The following is a 24,476-nucleotide window of genomic DNA, read 5'->3' as shown; positions in this document are numbered from 1 at the left end:
TCATGCCTCCCCAGAGTCAGCACTGTCCTCGGTTCATCACCAACTTACTTCTTTGCTGGCTTTAATTCCAGCAGTGCAAAAATCTGCTCAGTACATTGCTAGCTTCTGGGATACAGTTCCAGCACAGAAACCACCTACTCTTTTCTCCTGGCCTCACTTGATTTATAAGCTGGCCATAGCACGGGATTTCTTGAGCTGCAAGGGCACTGAGTGTTTGGGCTGGCTTCTCAGCCTCTCTTTGCTAGGGTGCCAGAAATGTTAGGAACTTCTGTGGGGAAAGATGAAAATCAACCTGGAACAGGCTCCTGCCCTAACCACCTCTATGCATTTTCTTCACCCCCCATGAAACAACACCGCGTATTTTAATTCCCCACTTGTCAGCCCTGTCACGTAGAGCCTCTCTTTCCTCTCTTTCCTTTCTTTTCTCTGGGTTTCCCAACACTGTTCCCACACTCCAGGTGCTGGCCCTCCCCACCTTGCTCATCCTTCTCCCTTTGCTCCTCCTCCTACTGTCGCCTGTCCCTCACAGTGTGGGTTTTGCCATCAGCCCCCAACAGGCAGGGCAGCTCAGACTTGGCCGTAGCGTGCAGCCTGAGGCCAACACTCAGCACCTCTGGGACAGGCTTAGGGACTGTGAAAATGCATCAATCCCAATGCATTCTTTCCCCTGAGTTATGCTGTTACTGGATGTTTCAACATTCATTTATTTAGGCTTCTTTTGCCATGGCCTCAAAGGCTAAAAAATGAACTTCCTTTTTCCCGTTTCTATGAAAGCTGAGAATCCCACATAATCGCGTGGCTTCAGGGTTTTACAACCCAGCAGTTCCCTGAGCATTGAGGCTGGATTTTCCACGAAGCCCTGTGGTTGGCTTCTCTACCAACCAGTAATTGCTAAGCTCATATTGCAGACCCATCGTCTCAATAGCAGCATCGTTCTGCTGAAGCTGTCCAACTACACCCACTGGTCTGAACTTAATATCTCCAACTCTTGTACCCTGCAGAATAGAAAAATTACAAGAAGAGGTAGGAAGAAGGTCACATGCATGGCCACAGACACAGCACAAAACAGAAAGTGTAGGATGACATACCTCTGATTTATTTTATTTAGGAAAATAGGGTAAAAATCACTATCCCAAACTTCATGCTTAAGCTCTTTCTTTCTTCAGTGGAAGGTGAGATCTAGAGAGTATTAGTTAATGTCAGCACAGAACATCTCACACCAACAAAAGAACTATGAAACAAGCTGCTGTGTCAAGTTAAATACAGGTTCATAGATATTCAGGCAATAAGCTAATCACTACAACAGTCAGGAAAGCAATCCAGGAGGGACTCATCTCTCTTTGTGTCTTCTTCTCTTTTCTTTCCCTAGAAATTGCTAGAATAACTGAACTGCAGCAGTAAATCCTGGCCTCCTACCAGGTACCTGTGGTCTTTTTGGTCTAAGAATGAAATGAAGAGATAAAATCTGCCTGTCAAAATAAGACATAGGCCACAATGTCCAAACAATGTAGCTGTACTTACTGATTTCAGCTGGTGCTGGCTTACAGCAGATGGAAATGAGTGCCTTGTTCCCAATCAAGGAGTAGCTACAAAGGGCACTTACTCGCATTGTGCCTCCTTCATAGGCACTGAGGAGGGGTACTGGTCATGGCAGCTGTTTTACAGTGGCTTCAAATCATCCCTCATGTCTGCCTGCATTTACAATAGGAGAGCGTAACAGACAGGCTTCCCAGGCTAAAGTTAGTTGTGGTTATTCCACTGTTGCTGCGCTGCCTTTGCTCCTGTGTTCATCTTTTTGTCAGTGTATTACCCTACCCTAACAGTGGTGCAATGTGCTGAGCAATCAGAACTTCGGGTTAAAGCCTGCTGAAGGCTGGGAGGTACCTACTGAGAGCCCCAGGTAAGGCTGCAGCCCATAAATAAGTAGTGCATGCTAGTAAGAGAAGGCCATTTATTCCATTAAATAAATCTCTCCTAAGTGAATCCTTGCTGAAGGAACTGCATGTAGGTGGAGCTGCCTAATGTGAATCATGTAACAGATTTCTGATGAAGTGCTCTGTCAATTATGAGAGCCATCTATTTTCATTTGGATGGCTCAGTGTTCAGGCTGCTCTTCAACATCCTTATGTTCTCCATGTGGAATTGCTATCATCAGTTATTTACAGGATGGCACAAATGTGAGTAGTGTTTAACAAGGAGGAAGTGCATAATCTTCTCTGGCATTATGAAGCTGTAGTACCTCCTCTAAGAGCAGTAAATTCATGTGGCTCATTAGTCTCTACCCCACACAACTCTTGGAACTGAATCCAGTGGTGAGTCCTGACAACTTCTTTCAACTCTGATACTTACATCCGCTCAGCAGTCTTGACGTGAGCCCTTCACTCTAGGCTCTGTCTGTAATCAGTGAAGACAAGTATCTCCAGAGAACTATTTATTTTGCTTTACTAACAGTAGAGGAATCCAGATGATGTCTAAGACCAAACAAACAACTTTCACACCTCTGAAAGGAGCTGAGACAAATTCCACTTGGAATCAACAGGCAGTGACCAAGGCCAGCAGCATTCACTGATACTCCTTGCTGACAAATGTCCTGCTTATCAGCATTTTCCACCTTCCTTACTGCTTGTCTTGCTAACTGTTTGGGAAGAAAGCATTATCATTGCCACTCTACAAGTTTGAAAAATATGAGGAGCTTCACACTTAGGAAAAAGGAGTTTTCATTGTAAAAAGAAGTAAGCAGTTCTACTACCTCTGAATTATTAGTACTGATTTTCCCTTTTTTTTCTTTTTAGGGTTAAGTCTTGGGCAGATGTCTTTGGTGGTGAGCTGTACTCAATTGTGAGCAAGTATTCAGGCTCTCTCCTATTGCAAAAGGTAGGTTAAAGCTGTGAGGATCCCACTAGCCTTGCACCCTCTCTCCACATAGCCTTTCACCCTTCTTCCTCCACAGAAAACCTGGGGTGGAAGAAGGCAAGCACACAGGTCTCCAGCCAACTTTCAAAACCATGTCAGTTCATATCCATGAGAATAGTGATGTCTCATGGCTATGCCAAACTGCAGAGGGTGATCCACGTCTTCCCTACTTTCATTAGCTATGGCCAAATGCCACAAAAATGTCCAGTTAAAAAAAAAAAAAAAAAAGCATTTTAGCAGTACACCTCAAGTTCACCCTCTTATTATTTCACTCTCTTTTATACTAACCCTTCAGTCTTCTTTAAGTGCACATCAGTCCCCGCCTCGTGCGCACATAGCTCATCTGTTTGTCATCATCCCACAGTGCCCTCCCAGAGCTCTCCAGCTGGTACTTTTGTTTATTTCTGCCTCCTTATTTGTATTCCTCCAGTAACTCTTCAAGGCGCTTTCATTGCATTTGAATTGTCTTTAAAATCATCGTTTGGACAGGGTCTCTGAGGCAGGTGTCCTGGAAGCTATGATCTTCCTGAAGAACAAGGACCTCTCCACTAAGCTCTCTGCCAACATTAAAGGATGCAGCTCTAGGGACTTTAAATAAATTTTCCCATTTACACTCATACAGAATTTGCACTGTAGTGTTTGATCCCTGAAGTCAGAGGTGAATGGCTGCTCCTGTTCTGATATTTGATCCCTGCACACTGCTGCAACAGGGCTGTACTAACCATCCCCTCCTAATTACTACTCAGGGGACTTGATGGCTGCTGAGCACATCCGAGGAGATATGTTCCCTGCTCGATCTCATGTGGCCAGCCGGTTTCTTTTCATTTCTTTCTCTGGTTCTTCTCTTCAACACAAGCCACGCACTGCCTATTAATCCCTTTGGGTGACTGTTTTTTGCCCTTTAATAACAACACCCACATCCCAGCACAAAAATAAATAAATAAATAAATAAATAAATAAATAAAATCTAGATGCTAATGAACCCTACATCTTGAGAAAGGGAAAGCCTTTGCTAGGCTTTCCTGAGAAAGGCCTTTAGTATTTGTCAAAGATACATGATGATTATCAGTCTTTCTTAGAAGGAACGTGTCATCGTACAATAAATAATTTTCAGCAGACATAGGCAAAAGTTTGCATTTTAGCAATTTTGAGGATTCAATTGCATGATGTCCTCAAGCAGGAGTGCTAGAGTCAAAGTGACAGCTACAGCAGCTTGAGTGGACACGCGGTCACCAGTGGACAGTGCAAACCCAAAATGAGGCTATCAAATAGTCAGTTATCTGTGCCTGGTGCTCTGTAGGTATTTGACATCCAATAAGAAGTCTGCAGACTGCAGATTTTTATTTTTTTTTAATATGTTAAGGGTGCCACTTTATAGTGTCAAGACCTATTGCTGTCACTGTCTTCTCCATGCTGCTCCAACACAGTCTACCTGCGCCAGCCCAGTGAGTGCAGTTGCTAGCACATTAGGGGGTTTACACTCCTTAAGGTTCAAAAGTCAGTGGGACTTAAGAGGACAGGGTATAGCTTGTAAATGCCAATGTCATTACAAATCAATGGTGGAGGCCAAGGATAGCAGCCATGATCCTGAAGTGGGTTCCAAAATAGCTGTGCTTTGTTGGTTTCATGAAGGTGTTGCAGAGGATCATTTCACCCCCCTCTGTTCACACTGTATGCTTTGTCTCTCGGGATCTTGATCTCTTTGTTATAAGGGTTGTATGAGACCTGCAGATGCTAGTAGACTAGGAGTCACAGCAACCATCTCGAATAAAAATTCACAGTTTTGTTGGCTTTTAGTGTAATTCATTGTGAGAGAAAAGAATGGATGAAGAAGAAGCCCAAATGTATCCAAATCCATCCTAGAATTCATGTTGAGGGGGATCAAGGCATCTTTAGTCCTTCTATCAACCTCAGCAAGCAGAGTTGGACACCTTATCACGCTTCTCAAAGCAGGGACAGTTCTGTAGCGCTTCCCTTAGCCCCTAAGACAGTGCTGCAGACTAACCTGCTAACAGGCAACATTTTCATGCCTCATGCTTCACTACCTAGTCAGACCCCAAGTGGCTTCATGGAGATCGCTGCCCCAGTGAACAGACTGCAAGGCAGCCTGGCTAGAGGAGCCAAATGTGCCAAATGAGCCAAAATGTGTGTGCTCCCCAGTTACCTCTCTCATCTGGGCCCACTGCCTCTTGTTCACATGAAATATTTCTCTCTGTGCAAGAGACTCTCTAGTACAAGGGGGGGAGTGCAATGCAGAGTGCCAATAATTCTGTCCTCTGTGGCTTTTTTAAGTCAATGGGCATTTTTTCTTTGAGAAAATACAGAGACAACTGCACCTTCCAAATTTGATTTCATGTTTCCCTTATGACTAATAGGTAGTATATTAAAATAGCTCGTTTATTGTTCTGAGACCTGTAATTCCTTCGTTATCTGAATGTTTTGCATGTTTTTGCAGCTTCTCCTTACTTAGCATAAATTTTCTTCCGGGTTTAGTTTGCTTGGATTTCTTTGGAGTTTTTTTATTTGTTTCCCTCCAGAAGAAACTAAATACTATATTGCAAACCCAAATCTATTTCCCATCAGGCTTTATTGCTCCTAGAGAACTGGTGAGGCAGTAGATGTCCTTTGCTTTCAGAAGGGCGGGCTCTCATGCTGGACCAAGCAGCTTTGAGAAAGCCCCAGGTAGCTATTGGTTTCAAGCAGCCAGGATGCTACCAAATTTAACCTCAGAGGAACAAAAGCTTAGGAGTTACTTTGATTTGATGGCTGAAGCATTCATATTCACTTGGACATTATGCAACAGAGGTCAAGAGAAGCTCATGTACCAGTCTGGTATGTGAACCTGATGGGCTTGTTGATGAACCTGGCTTGCTGATGGGTCTGTATCAAAACACTGACCAGGGTCTAGGACAGATGACAACAACATAGCTAGGGCCAAATGGTGATGTGAGAGGCTGAGTAGGAGGACAGTAGCATCTCCCACAACTTTAACCTTTGGCTTGTTAGATCTGCTGGCAATGGCCTTGCTGCAGCTGTCATCTAGGGCCTGGGGCCACCAGCTGCAGCCATGCTGGGAGGTCCCTGTGTGGTTTTAGGCTTCTCCCCAGAGCTCAGCTTGCCTCTGAGTGAGACAAACACTAATCAATCTCAGCAGACCCAGAATTTATTTTTCCCTGTGCTACGTTAGCATTATATAGATGTTTCTGGGAATTCCTCTTGCTTCCTTCTGAAGCTGAGATGACAGTTGCCTTCCTTGGCGGGTAGAGCTTAGAAAGGACAGCAAGGCTTTGCTCCTGATGTGTGATTACTATAAAGCAATGCAGGTAACTACAAAGCAAAGAACAGAAAAATAAGATCAATCAAGACACGCTTCTGGGTGAAGATGAAAGCAATGTCTTTCACACCCTTAATATAGTTTCACTAGTGATGAGTAATGCAACACTACATACTTCAATGGGCTTAATTTTAAGAAGGTGGAAACAAGAAAATATATTTTGGTGACATATCTCTGTTCACAGTTAAAACTTTAGGTACTGAATTCTAGATCTTCCACTTTCAATTTGCCACCCCCACAGAAGGAGAATCTTAATGAATTGTCCCTGCTATTTCAGGGAGTGAAGCACCAGAGGAATGTGAAAGAATGTGTTATTTCAGTTACCTATTTGGTGCCTTCTCAACATCAGCTGACTGCAGCTCATTCTCCCAAGCCTATAGCTGATACCCATGTTGGAAAATATGATGATCTGGTAAACTGAACTTGTGTTGTAGTAGTTAATATTGGTTGACAACAAGTACCAGTGATGGCGCTTACCATGTTCTTTGTGCCATGGAATCTGGTAACAGTACTGAAATAAAAGGTACAACCCTGTTGCCTACCTCTGGGAAGTCTTGCAGTGAATATTCCTTAATAGCAGGAGCCTTTAGTGGCAGAAATACAGATACAAAATGGTTTTATGGATTGTTTGTAGGAGAAAAGCTCAAGGGGGATCTGAGCTCAAATCTCATTTATTCCTCACAATAGCCAATTGAAATTTTGCAGAAATTTTGCCACATCTTCCCAGCACTGGCTAGTTCCCAAGGCTGAGATGTGTATGATATTAGCAGGCTGTTTGAGCTTGCTTGTGATTATTTTACCTTGTTAGCCTCCACTTTTCAATGTGTTAAAAGCACACTAAAAATTATTGAGAGGTAATGAACCCTGCTTTTCTTAATCTTGGGAGTGACCCAAGGTAGCTGCTGGCAGGTCACTTTGTGAAGTGTACGATGGCTGTGCTAGTGCAGTCTCCCCCATCACCGCTCTCTCAGGAGAGATTAGTCTCCTCCCCCCCAGGAGGGCCTGATTAAACCGTAGCAGAGATCACCTCCCTTCTGCTGAAACCATGACATGGAGCTAAATGGGGCAGACACCAGCTGGGTGCGTGCTGCAGGCTGGTCATCAGCCAGAGCCCTCCCTCTGGGGGTGCTGAACATCCCTCTTTCAGCAGTGTGGTTATGCCAACCTCTTTGCTCAACCTGACCTCTTCCTCCTCCTCATCATCATCCACCGCTGCCCCAGCTATCAGCTGCAGCAGAGAGAATGCGAGGCATTTTTAATCCAGTAAAACCCTTGCTGTTAATCGCGGCAGACAGAACTAGCAGCCTCCCCGCCATGCCTGCTGCAGACTGGTTGCTGCTGCTGTTATTTCTGTTTGGCCACGCCACCTCAGCCTGCCCCATCTCCAGGGCATTTCTTACTCTGCCTGTGCTTGGTTGCCTTCCCCAGAGGTCAGCGAGCTGCTTGAACAAAATGAGCTCTGCCCACTCGCCCCCAAGACATGCAAAGTCCTTTCCCCGCCACTTGCTTCTAGTTCAAAAGTGCCACTAAAGCTTCTGCCATCTTCTCATTCTTTTCCCTTCCTCATATTGTACTTACAAAAAAGAGCACATCCCTAGTGAGATTGCTGCTGTGGTACTAACACAACATGAAGCTTGTATGAGCTTTAACAAGACCAAGTGCCGAGTCCTGCACTTGGGTCACAACAAACTCATGCAGTGCTTACAGTGACTGGAAATCCGTAAGAGAAGGAAAAGGATCTGGGGGTGTTAGTTAACAGCTGGCTGAACATGAGCCAGCAGTGTGCCCGGGTAGTCAGTGTGCTACCAGGCATCCTGACTTGTATCAAAAATAGTGCAGCCAGCAGAACTAGGGAGGTGATCATCCCTCTGTATTCAGCACTGGTGAAGCTGCACCTCAAGTACTGTGTTCAGTTTTGAGCCCTCCCTGCTAGAAGGACACTGAGTCTCTGGAGTGTGTCCAAAGAAGGGCAGTGGAGCTATGAAAGGTCTGGAGCACAGGTCTTATGGGGGCAGCTGAGGGAACTGGGATTGTTCAATCTGAAGGAGACTCAGGGAAGATCTCATCATCCTCTACAGCTCCCTGACAGGAGGTTGTGGTGAGGGGGGATGAGAGGGGATAGTCTTAAGCTGTGTCCGGGGATGTTCAGGTTGGATATTAGGAAACACTCTCAGAAAGAGCGGTGAGTCATTGTAACAGGCTGCCCACTGGGCAGTGATGGAGTCACCGTCCCCAGAGGTGTTCAAGAACCATCTGGATATGGCACTGAGGGACATGGTCAGTGGGCATGATGGTGGTGGGTCAGCAGTTGGACCAGATATTCTCAGTGGTCTTTTCCAACTTTAATGATTGTATGAGAATGGAGGGGATGTTATGTATGTTCTACAGAGAGCTATGATAATGGAGGAAACTCAATTTGTGCCCTTCCACCAAACTGTTTATCATTAATCAAATTGTATTGGTTGTTAGTTTTTCCCTTTTCTTTCAGCTTATCTGTTTGTTAGCTTTGGGACTTTTTTGAAAAGAAGAATAAAGATTGGACAATTACCCAGTTCAGGATTATTCCCAGGCTTTTAATGCCTGCATTAGAAGGAGCTATGCTGATAATTCCTAGGTATATTGCCTTTTTAAGCAGCCACAAGCTCATAATTGGATTGTTTGCTTTTACTTAGTGCTTCATGTTGCTTTTACTTAGTGCTTCATGTTCTGGTCAGGGATCTGCATGTGCACAAATTGTAGAGTAAAAAGAGAAGAAACACAAAAATGGGAGAAGAAGGTAAGTCGTGGTGGTTCTTTCAACGCATTTTTCGTCATCGGCAACAGTGTCCAGCTAGCAGCAATAGTTTCACCCCTCCTTAAGGGCCTCCCACTCAGCAGGGTTTTCTGCTTTCCCTTGGGCAGAAATACAAAGACGTGGAGCCAACCCTGAAGATCAAAGAGGTGGATGGCCTGGAGCTTGTAAAGAAGTTCTCAGAGCAGATGGAAAGCATGCTCCGCAGGAAGGTGGAAGCTGTTGAGGTATGACCATGGGCGCAGTGGGAAGGAGCCCCTCCCAGTGGCTCCAAAGCAGCCAGTGCTGGCCTCCCTCTGCCTGCACCAGAGGTGCGTGGGCACAGGGGTTGTGTGAGGACTTCCTTGCTGAGCGGAGCAGCTGGCTTCTCTGAGCTTTAAGTAGACGCTGGTGGGAGGACGTGGGCGTTCAGACAGGGGAACGCTGGCTGCTCTGTCAACCCAGAGTAAGAAATAAGACAAAAACAAAGTCTAGGAATAAATATGAGGGAATTAACACTTTTCTCCTTAAAGGTGTTTAATTCTGTAGCTGTTAGAAGAAGGGAAAAAGCCTCTGATAAGTGAAAATAAAGTTCACCCTTGCATGATGCCTCTGATAATTGAAAATAAAGTTCATCCTTGCATGATACCCTCTGGTCATCAAAGACTATAGTAGCTTGTTTCAGCTGTGTGTAGCTCAGGGGAAATTCCTGCAGCCCCTGAGCAGGAGCTTAAAGTAAAACACTGGGATTTTCAGCGTGCAAGGGGAAATGTGGAGTAGGTGGCAAATGAGCTTCAGATGTTGCTTTGTTGTAGATGAGGAGAGCAGGTAATCATTACGGCCTCTCTCACATCTAAGGATCTATCATATTCCTTTATATTTACACACTATACAAAGCATATTTCTGTAGTCACAGAGCCTTGACTGTTTAAGACATCTAATGTGGAAAAGTCATCCAGAAACACATCATTTGAATCTTGAAATGAAATGGGGGCATATTTAGATCCAGGGCTTTGGCCCATAATGTTAAATTCACAGCCAGACCTTTCCAGTGTTTGGATTGCCTTACCCTTTGTGAAGGAGCACAAAGTATCTTTGCTGAAACTGTCACTAATTGTGCAACTCTGAAAACATGTGCATTCTTATCTGGATTCCTTCCCAGTCTGCATGTGAAGTGAGAATTAGTGCCCTGAAGCATCATATTGGAGAATACTAGTGATTATACTGACACCATAAATGGTCAGATCTCATAAACAGCCATAACATCACTGAATCCTTTACAAAACCAAGTTAGTCTTTTTTTCTCAGCAACAATAGCAGTCTGAGTCTCCCTTTCTTTTGACAAGTTACTGACATCAGACTGGGTCCAAAATGCCTTTCCCATGGCTTTTTGAAAGGGTTCATGGAAAATGAAATATATCTGTTTTTCCTCTAAGTGAATAGATTTCTATTTGTGTATACATGTCCTACAATGACTGAGACTCCTGGAGAGGCTGTTAGGGACTCCAGAGTAAGCAGGTGTAAATGCACTCAGCAATAAAAGCTGTGACTATACCTTCCAAGTCATAAAGCTGCAGCATGGGGTGACAACAGAGGACAGGGAGTGTTTGTAGCCCTGTGTCTGTGTTGTAGTGAAGGAGGTGGTACGTCTTCTCATTATATGAGTGCCTGTTGGTGGTGGAAAAGCTTCTGGGGACTTCCCACAGCATCACTTGTCTTTCTTTATCTGTTTGCATTAGAGGTTGGTGGAAGCAGCAGAGGATGCAGATCTGAACCACGAGTACAACTCCTCACTGGAGGTAAGCTGGTCCCTGTCAGTGACAAAATACGGTGTATATCCTCATAAGGACCAGGCAACAGGCTGACCTAGCAGTACTCTCCCATCTCTAGCACCTCGTGCAGCATACCTGACACTCTATCTAGGAGCCAGGTTAAGAGTATCCTTGTCTTCAGAACACTCAGCTCATCTAGAAATTAACACGACTCCTTGGGCAGATCCCAAGCCTAAGTAACGCCTAAGGGATTAGTCCCTTTGAGACAGAGATGAGAAGGATTTGGGAAGACATTGGGGTTGCACGATGACCAGCATTGTCATTATATGACACATTAGTGCAAATTAGATGATGCTTCCCTGTTTACTTGCGTGGGAAATTAGCTAAAAATTGGTGTATGAGCAACAGGGAGGGTCCTGCTGCAAAGGTCGTAATGTTACTAATACCCGTAACAATCTATTAATCCCAGGGAGCAGAGTTTCTCACCAGGTGCCATCATCTTTTCTCTAGCTTGCAGACACGTACTTGTCAAGACTTCCTGCTGGATGAAAGTTTGGTTCTGTCCATGCAATTTGGATAATTGGCTTTCCCTTAGTAACTGTTTGTAACTAAGCAATGGGATTATTGCTGGTGAAGGGAATTGGAGTGCAAACTGATTATTGACATCCAGTATCCACACTGTAAGCAGTGGGTGTGTAGAAGAAGTGCAGGCTACTGTTAATGCTGGGAAAGGCAGGGACTGAAAATGCTTCATGAAACCAACCCAGATATCAATTTTGCCTCTTTTACTCATTTGTTTAAGAATCACATTATAGTCATACTTCTTGCATCAGCTGCATTCGCAGTATCAAGGCACATGGCCCTTGATTCACACACACAGTTCACAACTCTGAACACTGATAGTACTTGAACATAACAAGCCTTTAAAGGGCCTCTTCCCTCAGATAAAGTGAACAAAGCACATTAAAAATGGCTGTTATCCAACAGGGAAGACTATCCTGGAGATTCTAACATGTCGATAGCTGCTAAATCCCCAGAGGGCCTTAACAGGGGAGATTTGTGTTGTCTTTGAGCACCTTCTGCTCTGTCCTTTGCTCTTGATGAGCTTCTGCTGCCTGGAGTGACAGTGAGAGGATAATCCAATCTGAATGTACATCAGGAGTTAACTCCAGTACATGACAGTGGTAGAGACAGGGTGACTAAGGTCATCAAAGGCATACTGTAGCAAACCTGAGAGCCAGACCCAGTGAGACACTCCACCTCTCCAGACAGCAGCTTAAATGCTGCTGAGTGACCATGGGAATCTATCGCTGCATCCCTTTGCTCTCAGGAGGCTCTTTGGCAGTTTGGCTTGATTATGCTTGAAACCTGCCAATTGGGCAGCTTGACACATTTCATTGGTAATAGCTGTCATTTGGTACTCATCTTGATTCTAGCCGTAGCCCGCATTCTCCAGATTTCCCTTTTTTCAGGTAGTACTGATCTCTGTACTCTCATTGTCTTTCTCTTTTTCATTATCTTCATTAACAGTTTGATTACTACAACTCCCTCCTGATTAATGAGAAGGATGAAAATGACAATTATGTGGAGCTTGGAGATGAATTCATTCTGGAACCAAATGAGCATTTCAATAACCTGCTGGTAAACACAACATACAGTGATATCCAGCTCCCTACCAATGTCTACAACAAAGGTAATGGATGGCTGGCCTTTACTTTCTCACTCCTAGTAGGGTGGTGTGAAATCTAAATGGGAGTAATAATACCAGAAGAAAGGATGAGGAAAGGAAAAGGCAGTTGAGAAAGGAAAAAAAAAAAAAAAAAAAAAAAACAGGTCTGGAAAGGTATTTTCTCAAGACACAGTTATGCCCATGTTGCAGTCTATCACTGTGACAAGGCTCAGGTGTAATCTCCTCTTGGAAGACCTCTAAGTGATAGACAGTCCTTCATTTTAGGCAGGCAGTGTAGTCTGTAAGATTCATCTCTATAACCAGAGATGCTATGAAATGAAATGTGATGTGGATTTATTGGCAATTGCTATTCTATACAAAGAGTCCGATCTAGCAAGATGTTTAGATGTCAAGGATCTCATTGATTTCAGCTGAGAAAATAGATCCCAAGTATCTTTGGGTTATGAGAGCCTAACACCTCATGGAGACACTCTTAATTCCCAGTGAGCACACTCAAAGGGGGATGCTGACAATTCACAGCTACTACTGGGGTGTGACTGTTCTGGGCTATTTGCTTTTCTCAATAAGATTTTAGTAGCTGCAGGAGCCCAGGAAGACCCTGAGGCTCATACAGCCTCATTGAGACCAGTCTGTCCTTTCTCCCTTGCACACTGATGCCATTCCACCTATGCACCAGGAAATAGTCCATCTTCAGTGGACACACTGCAGAAACTGCTGGCTAAAATCCAGTTGTGACTGTCCTAAATTTACTGCTGTGTTTGGTCAGCACACAAAGATGCCTTGAACTGGCTCCTTGCCTGGCACCCAGTTGGTTCTTCCTGTTGAATACATTTGGGAAACAAACAAAAAATCCATTATTTCTTTCATAGATGGAGCTCATTTACAAGCCTCAGGACCAGATGGGGCTGGCACTGTTGACTGAGCTTACAACTAGTACATTATTTAGAGGGACAATAGAAGGAGTTTCATTTCTTGCCAGATTTTAAATTAATTTCATCTGATCTGAGACCCCCAGACACAAAAACTTAGACACAATCAAGCCACAGCTGGGCTGGCTGCAGCTGAGCATGAGGTAGGGAGCTGGCTGCAGTGGCACATGAAAAGGTAGCCAAATGGATTCTGTCAGAGACAGCAGAGATGCTATACCCAACTATCTGATTTCTTGTCTGTACAACTGGACAAAAACCATCCAGCTGCTCTTGCTGCAGCTGGAGAACAAGCAGGATATGGAGAAGGAGGTGGTGGAGACCATTTCCGCACCCAGGGCTCTTCTCAGGAGCTGGCCTGGCAGCATTTGCTCCCTCTGTCATGTATGACAGTGGGCTCAGCAAGCTTTTGCTCTCCAAAGCTCTTTTGGTTCCTTTCCTGCATGAGTTACTTTGATCCCATCACTGGGGAGCCACTGTGAAATTTTGCCCCTACTGTGATCAAAACTGAAATGACTAAACAGGAAGTGGTAGGTCAAATTCCTATCCTGTTTGACATTAATACTGTTAATTCTGTTGTGACCATTTTCCTACAATTCCCTTCTTCTATTCTGCTGCTCTGTTTGGTCCCTTGAGGCAATGACTCAACACAGACACTGCATGTACACTGCTTCCTACGACTTCACACAAATCTGCAACTTTATATTGGTTCTGATGAGATCGAGGGCAAGGGAGGACAGCTCAAGCTTTCTGAAGGAGAAGGAAAGCGAGGAAGAAAAATGCGAGGAAAAAGTGGAGAGACAAAAACAGCATGTAAAACCTAGGGCTCCTCTGCCTTGGGTAACTGCATCATGGGGACTAGCATAAATTTAAACACTGCAGAAAGGCTGTTCCACTTATTGGTGAGCAATTGCTTACAACAGCTCAGGCCTGTCTGTGCTCACTTGCTTATCATCTCTAGTCTCTCAGAGCCCTCTTCCAACTGGGTATAAGAGAAATGGGGATAATGGCATATGGTCCAGCTGGGAACACCTCCAGCCACCAGGGATGACCTGCCCTCCATAGTTGGCTTAAACTGTGCATTTTGCTCCCTCCACTGCTTCTATTGAAGTGCTGCTGGTGAGGGAAGAGCCATCATTGTGAGGCACTGTGATGAAGAGACATGACTTTGGGCAGATCAGGAAGAAACACCTTTGGAGAAGGCTGTACTCCTCCAGAGTCATCTTCATTCCCATCCCGATCTGCAACCTGAAGGAGGGTGAAGGAGGGAGAGTCTCCCCTCCTATACATCCTTTTTTGCTCATTTTCTATTCTTTTTCCCTGCAGATCCTGACATCTTGAATGGTGTTTACATGTCAGAAGCCTTGAACCCTGTCTTTGTGGATAACTTTGAAAGGGATCCTACGCTGACTTGGCAGTACTTTGGCAGTTCCACAGGGTTCTTCAGACTCTACCCAGGTAAGAGCACAGCCATCAGCCCAAGTCTTTCAGCACAGAGCAGGATGGAGCGGAGCTATGTGAGAGCTTAGGGTGGGGATAGCATGTCCTCATGAAGGACAAGGTGTGGTGAACCAAAAGCCTTACTGCTACCTTAGGCTGAAGGAATAGCATCCATAGCGGGCATAAAGCCTTATTTCTTCCCTGGATTGGCCCCCAGGTATGCTGCACTTAAAGCCCCAGAGAAGCCTGTTTGTAGGACTGTGCCTTGGACAGAAGAAAAAAGAAGCAAAGAAGCTCACTGGACTGGATGTAATCTTTTCACTTCCCTGCTGTTTTTAGCTGCAGTCACAGTGCCACAGACCCTTTTCATCCTCAAGGCCACACATGCCCAAAATAGTTGCTCAGCCTGACTTACCTATCACCAGTTCTGAGCACTGTGTAAGGTGACAGCACTAGAGGGAAGGCCCACGCACGCTCAGAGATGGCTGGGAGACCTTCCACAGCTGCAACGTGGACTGGTGGCCTCTCTGTCAGATGGCTGTGTGCCCTTGCTCTATGACCTGCCTGCCAAGTGTTATGGAAGGGAGCAGAGGGATGGCTGAGCAGAGCCTCCAGCAGGGAACGTAGGACACATTGCTCTCTCTGCAGCTGCTGCTTTATGCTCTTGATGAGAAAAAAAATGTGGAGAACTACATCAGAATGTTTAAAGTAAGTGCAACTGCTCCTCAAATTTTACCAGATTACAAGGAGAAACAAGCCAACACCCAACAATATTCATTAAAAAAATTTTAATTGTTTTCTGGGAACTGCTGAAGACCACAGAGCTCTGCTTGTGCTTTGGATACACTGGCAGGGAGTCCATGCCTGTTTGTGTACATGCTGATTGCTCCCTTTGCTGCTCCCCTCAGGAATAAAGTGGCTTCCAGATGAGAATGGGGTCATCTCCTTTGACTGCAGGAATCGTGGCTGGTAAGCATTGTGGAGAAAGTTGGTTCTCCCTTCTTCTTCTTTTTCACAGTGACACCTGGAGAGCTGCTGACCAGCAGTCACTGTGCCATGCTGTTCATGAAGTAGAAGGGTACAGAATAGAGGCTTGACACTAGACAGTGCCAACTTTCCATACGGCATCTGACATGTGCCACATGGAAAGTACCACATGTGCATCCTTCCTCTGTCTCATCCTTAAACCTGCAGCTAGAGGAATGGGACTGTTTACATAGAAAGGCAGGCATTCGCTCATTTTGTTCAGCACACCTAAATGGTATGGTAGCAGTTGTCACTCTTGGCTGAAACCTGGACATATGTCTGCAGCTGTCCCAACTCTTGTCCATGTGTGAAGAGGCTGGATCCACTGGGAGAGGCAGGTAGCAAGAGCCCTGCCTCTTGCTGTTGGACAGCTGGACCCATAGCCATGCTCACAGTGCACGTCATGCTGTGGCTCACATCACCCAGATGCGTATGCCCAGAAATCCTCCACTCCACACTTTCACCATGGTTTCTTGTATTCCTCTTTTTATCAAGGTACATCCAAGCAGCCACCTCTCCCAAGGACATTGTCATCATTGTGGATGTCAGTGGAAGCATGAAGGGCCTGCGGATGACCATTGCCAAACACACCATTGTCACCATTCTAGATACTCTTGGGGAAAATGACTTTGTCAATATCATTGCAGTAAGTATGTCTTTGGTCAGGATGTACTGGTGCTACTCTCTCCCTTTTCAAGACCCTGGCTATGATGAGAATGGTCTGATTACCCAGAGAGAACCAGCACCAATAAACACAAAAGGAAATTTTTTCCATGATTCACAGCAAGACTGGGGGATTCTGAGCCAGGTTAAAGACAAATGACTGCTCACCTTTTCATTCTCGAAGCTAATTCAAGCACTGCCTTTTTCACCAGGCTTTCCATATGAGTCTGTCAAGGCACAATCACCAAGATATAAAATCTACTTTTCATGGCAGCTTTCCCATTGTGTAACATGGTTAGAAACTCCAGTGGTGACAGCTCTGTCTTTATGTGGATGAATGCAGGGAGGGATGAATAGTATTGGCAGATAAAAAGAAGGAGATTGTTAAGAAGATGCAAATATAATCTACTCTTAAAAAAAAAAAAAATCACAGAAAAGTCAGGTGATGTTACACCTACACTAAGAGCCTTCTGGCTCAGATATATTAAAGCTTGACCTAAGGTCCTATTGATAAGCTGAGCATTGGTAACCATCAGAAAGTACCACCTTAGCCTATGACAAATATACTCATCTGAACCTTAGAGGAAAAAGTTTATAATGGCATCTCCTTCCTCACTGCACTAATAATTGTAATTCAGTGGATGTGGGGTAACTTGACATATTATTATTTAGCTGAGTACCAGAGATATTGACTACTGGGCTACAAAACCACTGAAAAGGTTCATCTGATGACTGGGCTCAAAGTCTACAGAAGTCAAAAAATATGTGCAAATATTATAAGCAATTGTAAGAAGGGGCACGAGCTTGTAGAGTATAGAGATCTCTAGAGAGTCTGAGTGGGAAAAAAATTATTGTATATGTGGATATGCCCAAATGTAATACAGCAAACCCTATAATTAACAAATTATTTAAACATATATGGGTTTTATCAAAATTGTGTTTTTCCTTGATCACTACAAACAATTTGAAAGGGAAAATTTATAAAATGTGTTAACGATTAATAATGCTTTTCAGCCTTCACCCAGGACATTGCACCAACTTTCTTCTCATTTTTCTTTGCAGTACAATGATTATGTTCATTTTATCGAACCCTGTTTTAAGGGTATCCTGGTCCAAGCAGACAGAGACAACAGAGAGGTGAGTACCAGGCTTCCACTAATGCTATCCAGGCAAGGCAGTGATGAGTGATAGGTGCATGGGGTTAAGATGTGGCAACACGAAACTCTAGGAGCAAGAAACAGTTATCTCCTAGAAGCATGTAGGTCTGTATTTCAGAAGCAAGCACCAGCTCAGTGGTGTGTGCTGGCTCTGGTTCATCTTTGCATAAAGGTACTGTGACATTGGGTTAATTTGTTGCTAAATGGCAGAAACCAAGTAGTGCATCCCTTCACATCTTCATCAACTTTCTCTCCAAATTTCTTTCCCAGCCTAGCTCTGGGCTGCAGAGTATGCCCCCAGAGGGTGACATCTCCTGCAGCATTTTCCAGCAGACCCTCATGTCTTTTGGACTTTGTCCATTTTGTGGAGAGCACTCTCTGAGGGTTTTGTCTCAGCCAGATCAAAGCCAGTTTGAACGCTTGTTTTCTTCTTCCCTTATTCTGTTGCTCTCACATGCACAGGAATGTTTGTTGTTGTTGTTGTTGTTGTTTTTCCTGAAGGAGTGGATAGAGGAAAGTCTAATTTCTAATTTTGTTTTTTGTTTTTTTTTTCCCCTTTTTTGATGTTTCACAATCCACTGGGAATTCACAGTCCAAGGGCTGTGCTCTGTAAGGCAATGGCACTGCTAACAGCACAGCCACTTCTCCACCTCCATCCATGGCGGTGTGATACTGCGCTGCCAGCGATGAAAAAAGGGTGGGAGGCCACAAGGATGGGCTCTCCAGGTCTCCCTTTCTTCCCCCCTCCAAGGATAAGCCTGCCTGCAGCTCACCACTGCTTTTCTGGGTTCTTGACAGCATTTCAAGCAGCTGGTGGACGAACTGCAGGCAAAAGGAGTGGGAACGGTGAACAAGGCCTTGACAGAGTCCTTCAAAATCCTGAGGGAGGTAAGAGGCTCTCTGCTGATGCTCACACAGGGCATGTGTATCCCTACTCTCTATTTTGTATCTGATGCAACATATTCATCATGATGCTGTGGGGAGAGTTGATATGGGTTGTGCAAACTACTCTGACAGGTCCTGAATTTGTGACAGGAGTGACCAGGTGTAGGTTTGTGTGTGATGCTGCTAACCTGCCCAGGATGGCAGTTGAGTGCCCAGGCGAGCAGTGCTCATGGGTATGTAGACCCCGCAGATGGGGGGACATCTCCTCACTTGGCCCCACTGAATCATCCTCTCCTCCTCCTCATTGCTGTGTTGCACTGGCTCATCACAGGCCAGGAGGATTTTGGCTGTGATAAGACTCATAAATAATTCATTGCCTTATGTGAACATTTGCAATTTCTGCTTGGAGGTAAATGTGTGACTGAATTCTATTCCGTAAGAAATATTAATAAAAAAAGGCCCAAGAGCTGCTAGATACCCCCTCCTCCTCACTACTTTGTCTGTAGTGAGTTAGGTGGAAAAAAGTCCATGGCATTGGTGCTGGCAAAATATACATAGCAGTATGATGCCAGTGGTTCAAATAAGGGTGCTGATGTTAAAGGTTGTAACAGAAATGTTGGCATCCTGGGAAAGATACTCCACTCTTACTCATTTTGCAGACTGGAAGTTTAAGCTCATTGACTATACAGTGACCATGTTCCTAATTTATGCTGGTGCAAGTATGATCAGAGCTGAATCAACCAGTGGTGGTGACTGAATTGACTTGGCAGTGGTAACTAAAGCGTGATGAACTTAATGGCAACCTGAGAAGAGTAGTTTAGCATCATTACTGATGTAATTTGACATCTTTTGGGGAAAATAATTGCTTAGATGACCATGGAAACAGTAATGATACAAACCTAGAACAATTACATGCACTAGATGTCTGCTAGATTTACCTAAACATATCCTCACATTTTATGGCAAAACAGATTTTATCTTCATAACAAAAAGACCCAGAGCATATGTAGACTTGAGCAGTACAAATAAGAATATAAATATACTTAAACAGTTGTTCCCCCAGAATAAAACTGGTTTCTTAAAGTCTAACATGTCACTGGTTATGTACAGTGACAACAGATTAAAGAAGCTTAACGCAGTTCAGCTGCAGGCCCTCTCAACCAGCACAGCTTTGCAGGGCTCAGTGGAGAAGAACGGAGCACAGCCCTGAAGACAACCTCCTCGTCCCAGCTGACATAGCAGGCGGCTCTGCCAGACGCATGCTCTAAAACCAGTCTGGTCCCACAAGAGATTAGACTGCATACCTCCTCCCTCATTGGACTAGGCAATCCCCCAGTCTGCAGAAGAATGTCCCCTGCAAGCCTATGTGTGCTTTAAGGACTTTGAAATCTCTTAAGGCTTTACTAGATCCCAGCCAGTCATAGGGGAGGAAAGGGGGTCTGAATCACCTTGTCCTGAAACAAACCTGTGGTGCTACTGCCATAGTCATGCAGATAAGGCAAGCAACGGCAGGGCTGGAGTGCAGCCTGGGTGGAAGCAGCCACCCCACCTCAGTCAGACAAAATTCACATTCTCAGCCTGTAATCATAACTGTTCCTTGCAGATTGTCTGTCCTGTTATTGTTCACAGCAGCATACGCAAGAGAATGAAAGATGCTACATCACGCTGATGAAACAGGCTTTGCTGATTACAATAGACAACCAGTAATAATATCTATAATGAAAGTGACTGCAAAATTTCCCCAGTAATTTTCCTCGGCCCAATTGCTTTTAGAATTAATAACCCGGCAGAGATGTATTCGGTGAGCTGAATGGCAGAGGGGGGTGAATGAGAGTACGGTGTCTCACCGCCCTTGTTTCCCTCCATGATGCCCTGGGGGAAGCAGGGCATATTTTAATCTCAAACGCAATCTGCACAGCAGCTCCAGGAGCACAGTTAGCCAGAGCTTCCCCTGCCTCTGCCACGCTCCATAAGCCACTTACACTCTCTGTTTCAATTTAGCCACACACCACGTAATTTCACTGAAATATGCATCGCAGGGGAACTGATGGTGCTAAGCATGGCATTCAGAAAGCGCTTTCAAATTCTCAAGTGTCAAGCACAGTCTTCTGAGTTCCCTTCTGGCTTATCGAGTTCGAGTCTATCTCACTGCTGCCTTCTCTCCTCCCAGATTCTGGGCACATCTCCTCGCTCTTTTCCATCAGGTGTGTACATCTTAGTTTGGCCTCTCTACCTCCCTGGAGCAGAGTGCTCCCAGCACTGCCGAGTGCTGCAGCCGAGAGCTATCGAGTGCTAAGCGGAGCAGAATAATTATTTTCCTTGTCTTACACTCCACAGCCCTCTTAACGCAACGAAAGACAACAGTTACCTTTCTTCAGACGCTGTCACATTGTTAATTCATAGGCAGCTGATCTGCCTCTGCAGTATTCCTCTCCTGCCAATGTTCAGCCTCCTCTTCTGCACTGGAGCCTCCGATTATTCTTCCCAGTGTAAATAAATTGTAAATACATTTTTATATTTGTATAGTCATGCCATATATATGTATGTACACACATTTATGCAAATACACTCCCCCATATCCTAGGAGCATCATACATACCTTCATATATTCATTATAGTCAACCTCTTAGGATAAGGCAGTGCAAAATCTGGGGTTCTTTTGGGTCCTCCTTTCTCAGGGCCCTCTAAGTAAGTAGGCATTTTGAAAGCTGATCCCATGGAGGAAAAGAAAGCCTGGGTTCTGCTCTCTGAGGCCACCACGGAACAAGCTCTGCTCCTAACACCAAGCTGTTTTAATGGCACCCTGACTCACTGCTGCACTCAGAAGTGACAGAAATTGTGAGATTAATTATGACTAGCTCATTCTCAAAAGGCTATAGATAAAAAAGAAAAAGAAAAAAGAAAAAGTGAAACTGGTAACAAATTGGCCTTTGATGAAATATGAATATCTGAGAACTAGTGTCATGGAGAGAGTAAACCTGCCTGATGTAAGAAATCGAAAGAGCTTGTGGCCTCTTACATCCCACCTAGCTGGGACTTTACCTCTGCATACTCATGGTAGGACCGTCACTCTTTTTCTAGCACTGGTATAGATGCTTAAGGACAACTTACCCATCTTCCCCATGTAAAATGTACTTTCTGTCAGTTCCTTGTTGCCCTTTGGAATCTCAGTAAAGTCCCAGTCTGGTCTCAGCCCACAGGGCAAGCAGTCCAGCAGCACGTTCTGCAATTCTTACCCTTTCTGCTCATCACGGATTATTTGAACGCTTTCAGTTTGACTTTTCTTTAATCCAATCACTTTGTGACCCTTCCTGTAATTCTTTCTTATCTTTCTTACCACTCCAGACTGTACCCAGCCACTACAATACTGTTCTTTTGATGATAAAACATGGAGGCTATAAAGCACCTCTGACTGATTATTTCTCTGCTGTTTTTGTTGTGTTTATTTGTTTTGTTTTGTCATGCCATCTGCCAATGTACTCTTTGTATTCATTTTCTTCTCACCAGAAAGTTTATAAATCTTTTCTTGATTCCACTCACATCTTTCTGGGCTTGGATTCTGCAGTATATTTTCCAGGATATGCAAAGCTCAGAATTTCCTGCTTGCCAGCCTGTGCAATTCTGCTTAAAGCCATCTCTTGTTTCTCCTTCAATGACTCTGTTTCCTTCCTTAGTGCTAACTTTCTGCCTAGCGGGGACTTGTCAATAAGTTTGAGTACCTGGTAATTCTGGAGGCATGTCTGTGTGAATGGGGCAGACAGAGGTGGAGGGGGACACCCAGCCATTTGGCCAGGTAGATGTACCATTATTCTGGGCATGTGTACGACACTGAGCTTTGCTGATGTTCCCATTGCTTCACCATTGTTTTGACCAGGCTAAAACTGCAAAGTAAATAGCAATGAACAAAAAAGTGAGCATAAGACACCATGACCCTGAATGAATTAGATCATGCCTGTTCCTCCTGGCAACATGACCAAACTTATACAGGAGAATATATGGCCCCAACCCTCATTCACAGACCTCATCTCTAGCTCATACCGCTTCAAACATCTGGTCTCTGGGCATCTTGCTCCCCATCTCACCTTATTTCACACCCTTAAGTCTTCAGTCAAAGCAGGGAATTATACTCAGAACTTTGTGTGAGTGTTTCTAGATCATTTGCTACAGCTGCAGCCAGCCACGAAAGAATCCAAACATCAGGGATTACCTCTTGTTCATTTGTTTTCTAAATCTGTCTTTTTAATCTCTATTTCTGTGACAGTGATGATCTCATTTTCCCTGTTGAAAATATCATCTACTCCAGTAATTAGGAGATTGCTGGTTCTGATACAGCATCTAATTTCTTAGTATTTCAGTATTATGAAGTCTAGAAGCTTCAGAGGAGATGTCTGAAGTAGTTTGTTGGCAACCTTAATAAAACATTAATTTAATAATTGCCCAAACAAAACACTTTGCAGATTGCAACAGTCTGAATAAGCTGCTTCTGTAATTACAAGGCTTGCATATCTGTGATATGGACCTCATTCCGATGTCTCCTGCACCACCATAACCCTGCACCTCTGTGATGAAAACTTACATTTGCCATTCTCTCTGGAAACCGTTGGTATCTGTCCTAGGAGATTCCTTCTCATCTTCCTCAGCCAGTGGTTTTATAGCACAGTCCCACGTGGCTGTCAGCTGCTTTTCCCTTTTCCTCCTTTGTACCTAAAGGCATCCTATTCTTGCTGTTATTCAGCACTACCAGGCTGTGCCCTGGGTCCCCTTGCCAAGCAGGAGACACTCCTGCTGTGACACTCCCGGGGGCTCCAGCTATCCTGCAGCTGGCACTCAGGGCTTTTCCATGGTACAAGGTATAGAATCTTCCTGGACCATTGGAAACATCAGAGCATGGGGACTCCACAGAGAAAGATATGCATATGACCACATTACCTCACTGTTTAGGATGAGAGGAAATGGTCTCAAGTTGCACCAGGGGAGGTTCAGGTTGGATGTTAGGAAACATTACTTCTCAGAAGGAGGTGCTGCAGTGGCACAGGCTGCACAGGGAGGTTATGGTGTCACCATCCCTGGAGGTGTTCAGTAACCGTGTGGATTTGGCACTGAGGGACGTGGTCAGTGAGCATGGTGGGGATGAGATGATGGTTGGACTGGATGATCTTAGAAGTCTTTTCTAACCCTAAGGATTCAGTGGTTCTCTTTTGTAATCATCTGTCCAGATTCTGGTCAGTGATACATGATTATTAAGCAACAGAGAGGGATGGGACCATACATGTGGTTCTAATAATGGTCACTCAGAAGTTGTTGCATTCATGGTCACTGAAGCAGAGTAACATTTATTTCAGTGATATTAAGAATGGTGTTGTAGAAGACAGGACCGCTAACATAAGTGTAAGGAGACATTATGGTGACATTAACACCGACTCTGGTATTTTATATAGATGAATAATCATGGAGGTAATGGTAGGAGTGGTGAACTGACTGGAGAAGTCTTGACTTTGACTAGGTTTCTGAGTATTGATGGTCATGATGCCAATCTGCAGTAGTAGGTAGACAAAAGGTAAAGATGCTTGCCTTTTGTCCTAACAGCCTTGCCAAGTCAGAAGAGACTTGTGAATTGAAACCTGAAACACCTCACGAGTCCCAGTTCACATTCTGCACTCCGTTCTGTCCAGTGTTTACTTTTATTTTATGTAATTAGTCTTGTCACTTCAAGTCTTTATTCCTAATTTATATGTCTATTCTCTTCAGCTTAAAATTGTTGCTGTTTGATATAACCTCAGCCACCCTTCAATTAGCCTCCCATACTCTCTCCATCTCATGCCATTGCTTCATTAATTTTCTGTGCAGAACTGTCACATTTTCTTCTTTCTGTACTTTTCACTCTGCATACCAGCTTCTGC

At 44.4% G+C, this 24,476-nt stretch overlaps 1 protein-coding gene across 1 annotated transcript in view; it reads left to right on the top strand.

Annotated features, from left to right (window-relative positions):
- The window catches only part of CACNA2D4 (calcium voltage-gated channel auxiliary subunit alpha2delta 4), a 107,285-nt gene that overhangs the window by 2,357 nt on the left and 80,452 nt on the right, over positions 1-24,476 (top strand). The window contains exons 2-10 of the mRNA XM_085215783.1: positions 2,793-2,874; positions 9,149-9,265; positions 10,757-10,816; positions 12,320-12,482; positions 14,732-14,863; positions 15,754-15,814; positions 16,367-16,517; positions 17,597-17,671; positions 18,490-18,579. Coding sequence (XP_085071909.1) covers positions 2,793-2,874; positions 9,149-9,265; positions 10,757-10,816; positions 12,320-12,482; positions 14,732-14,863; positions 15,754-15,814; positions 16,367-16,517; positions 17,597-17,671; positions 18,490-18,579 — 931 coding nt within the window. The remainder of the gene's footprint in view (positions 1-2,792; positions 2,875-9,148; positions 9,266-10,756; positions 10,817-12,319; positions 12,483-14,731; positions 14,864-15,753; positions 15,815-16,366; positions 16,518-17,596; positions 17,672-18,489; positions 18,580-24,476) is intronic.

This window comes from Meleagris gallopavo, chromosome 1, assembly GCF_905368555.1.
Source record: "Meleagris gallopavo chromosome 1, MGAL_WU_HG_1.1, whole genome shotgun sequence".
NCBI lineage: Eukaryota > Metazoa > Chordata > Aves > Galliformes > Phasianidae > Meleagris > Meleagris gallopavo.
The sequence above is the reverse complement of the archived record's forward strand: the minus strand, read 5'-3'. Positions and strand labels throughout refer to the sequence as shown.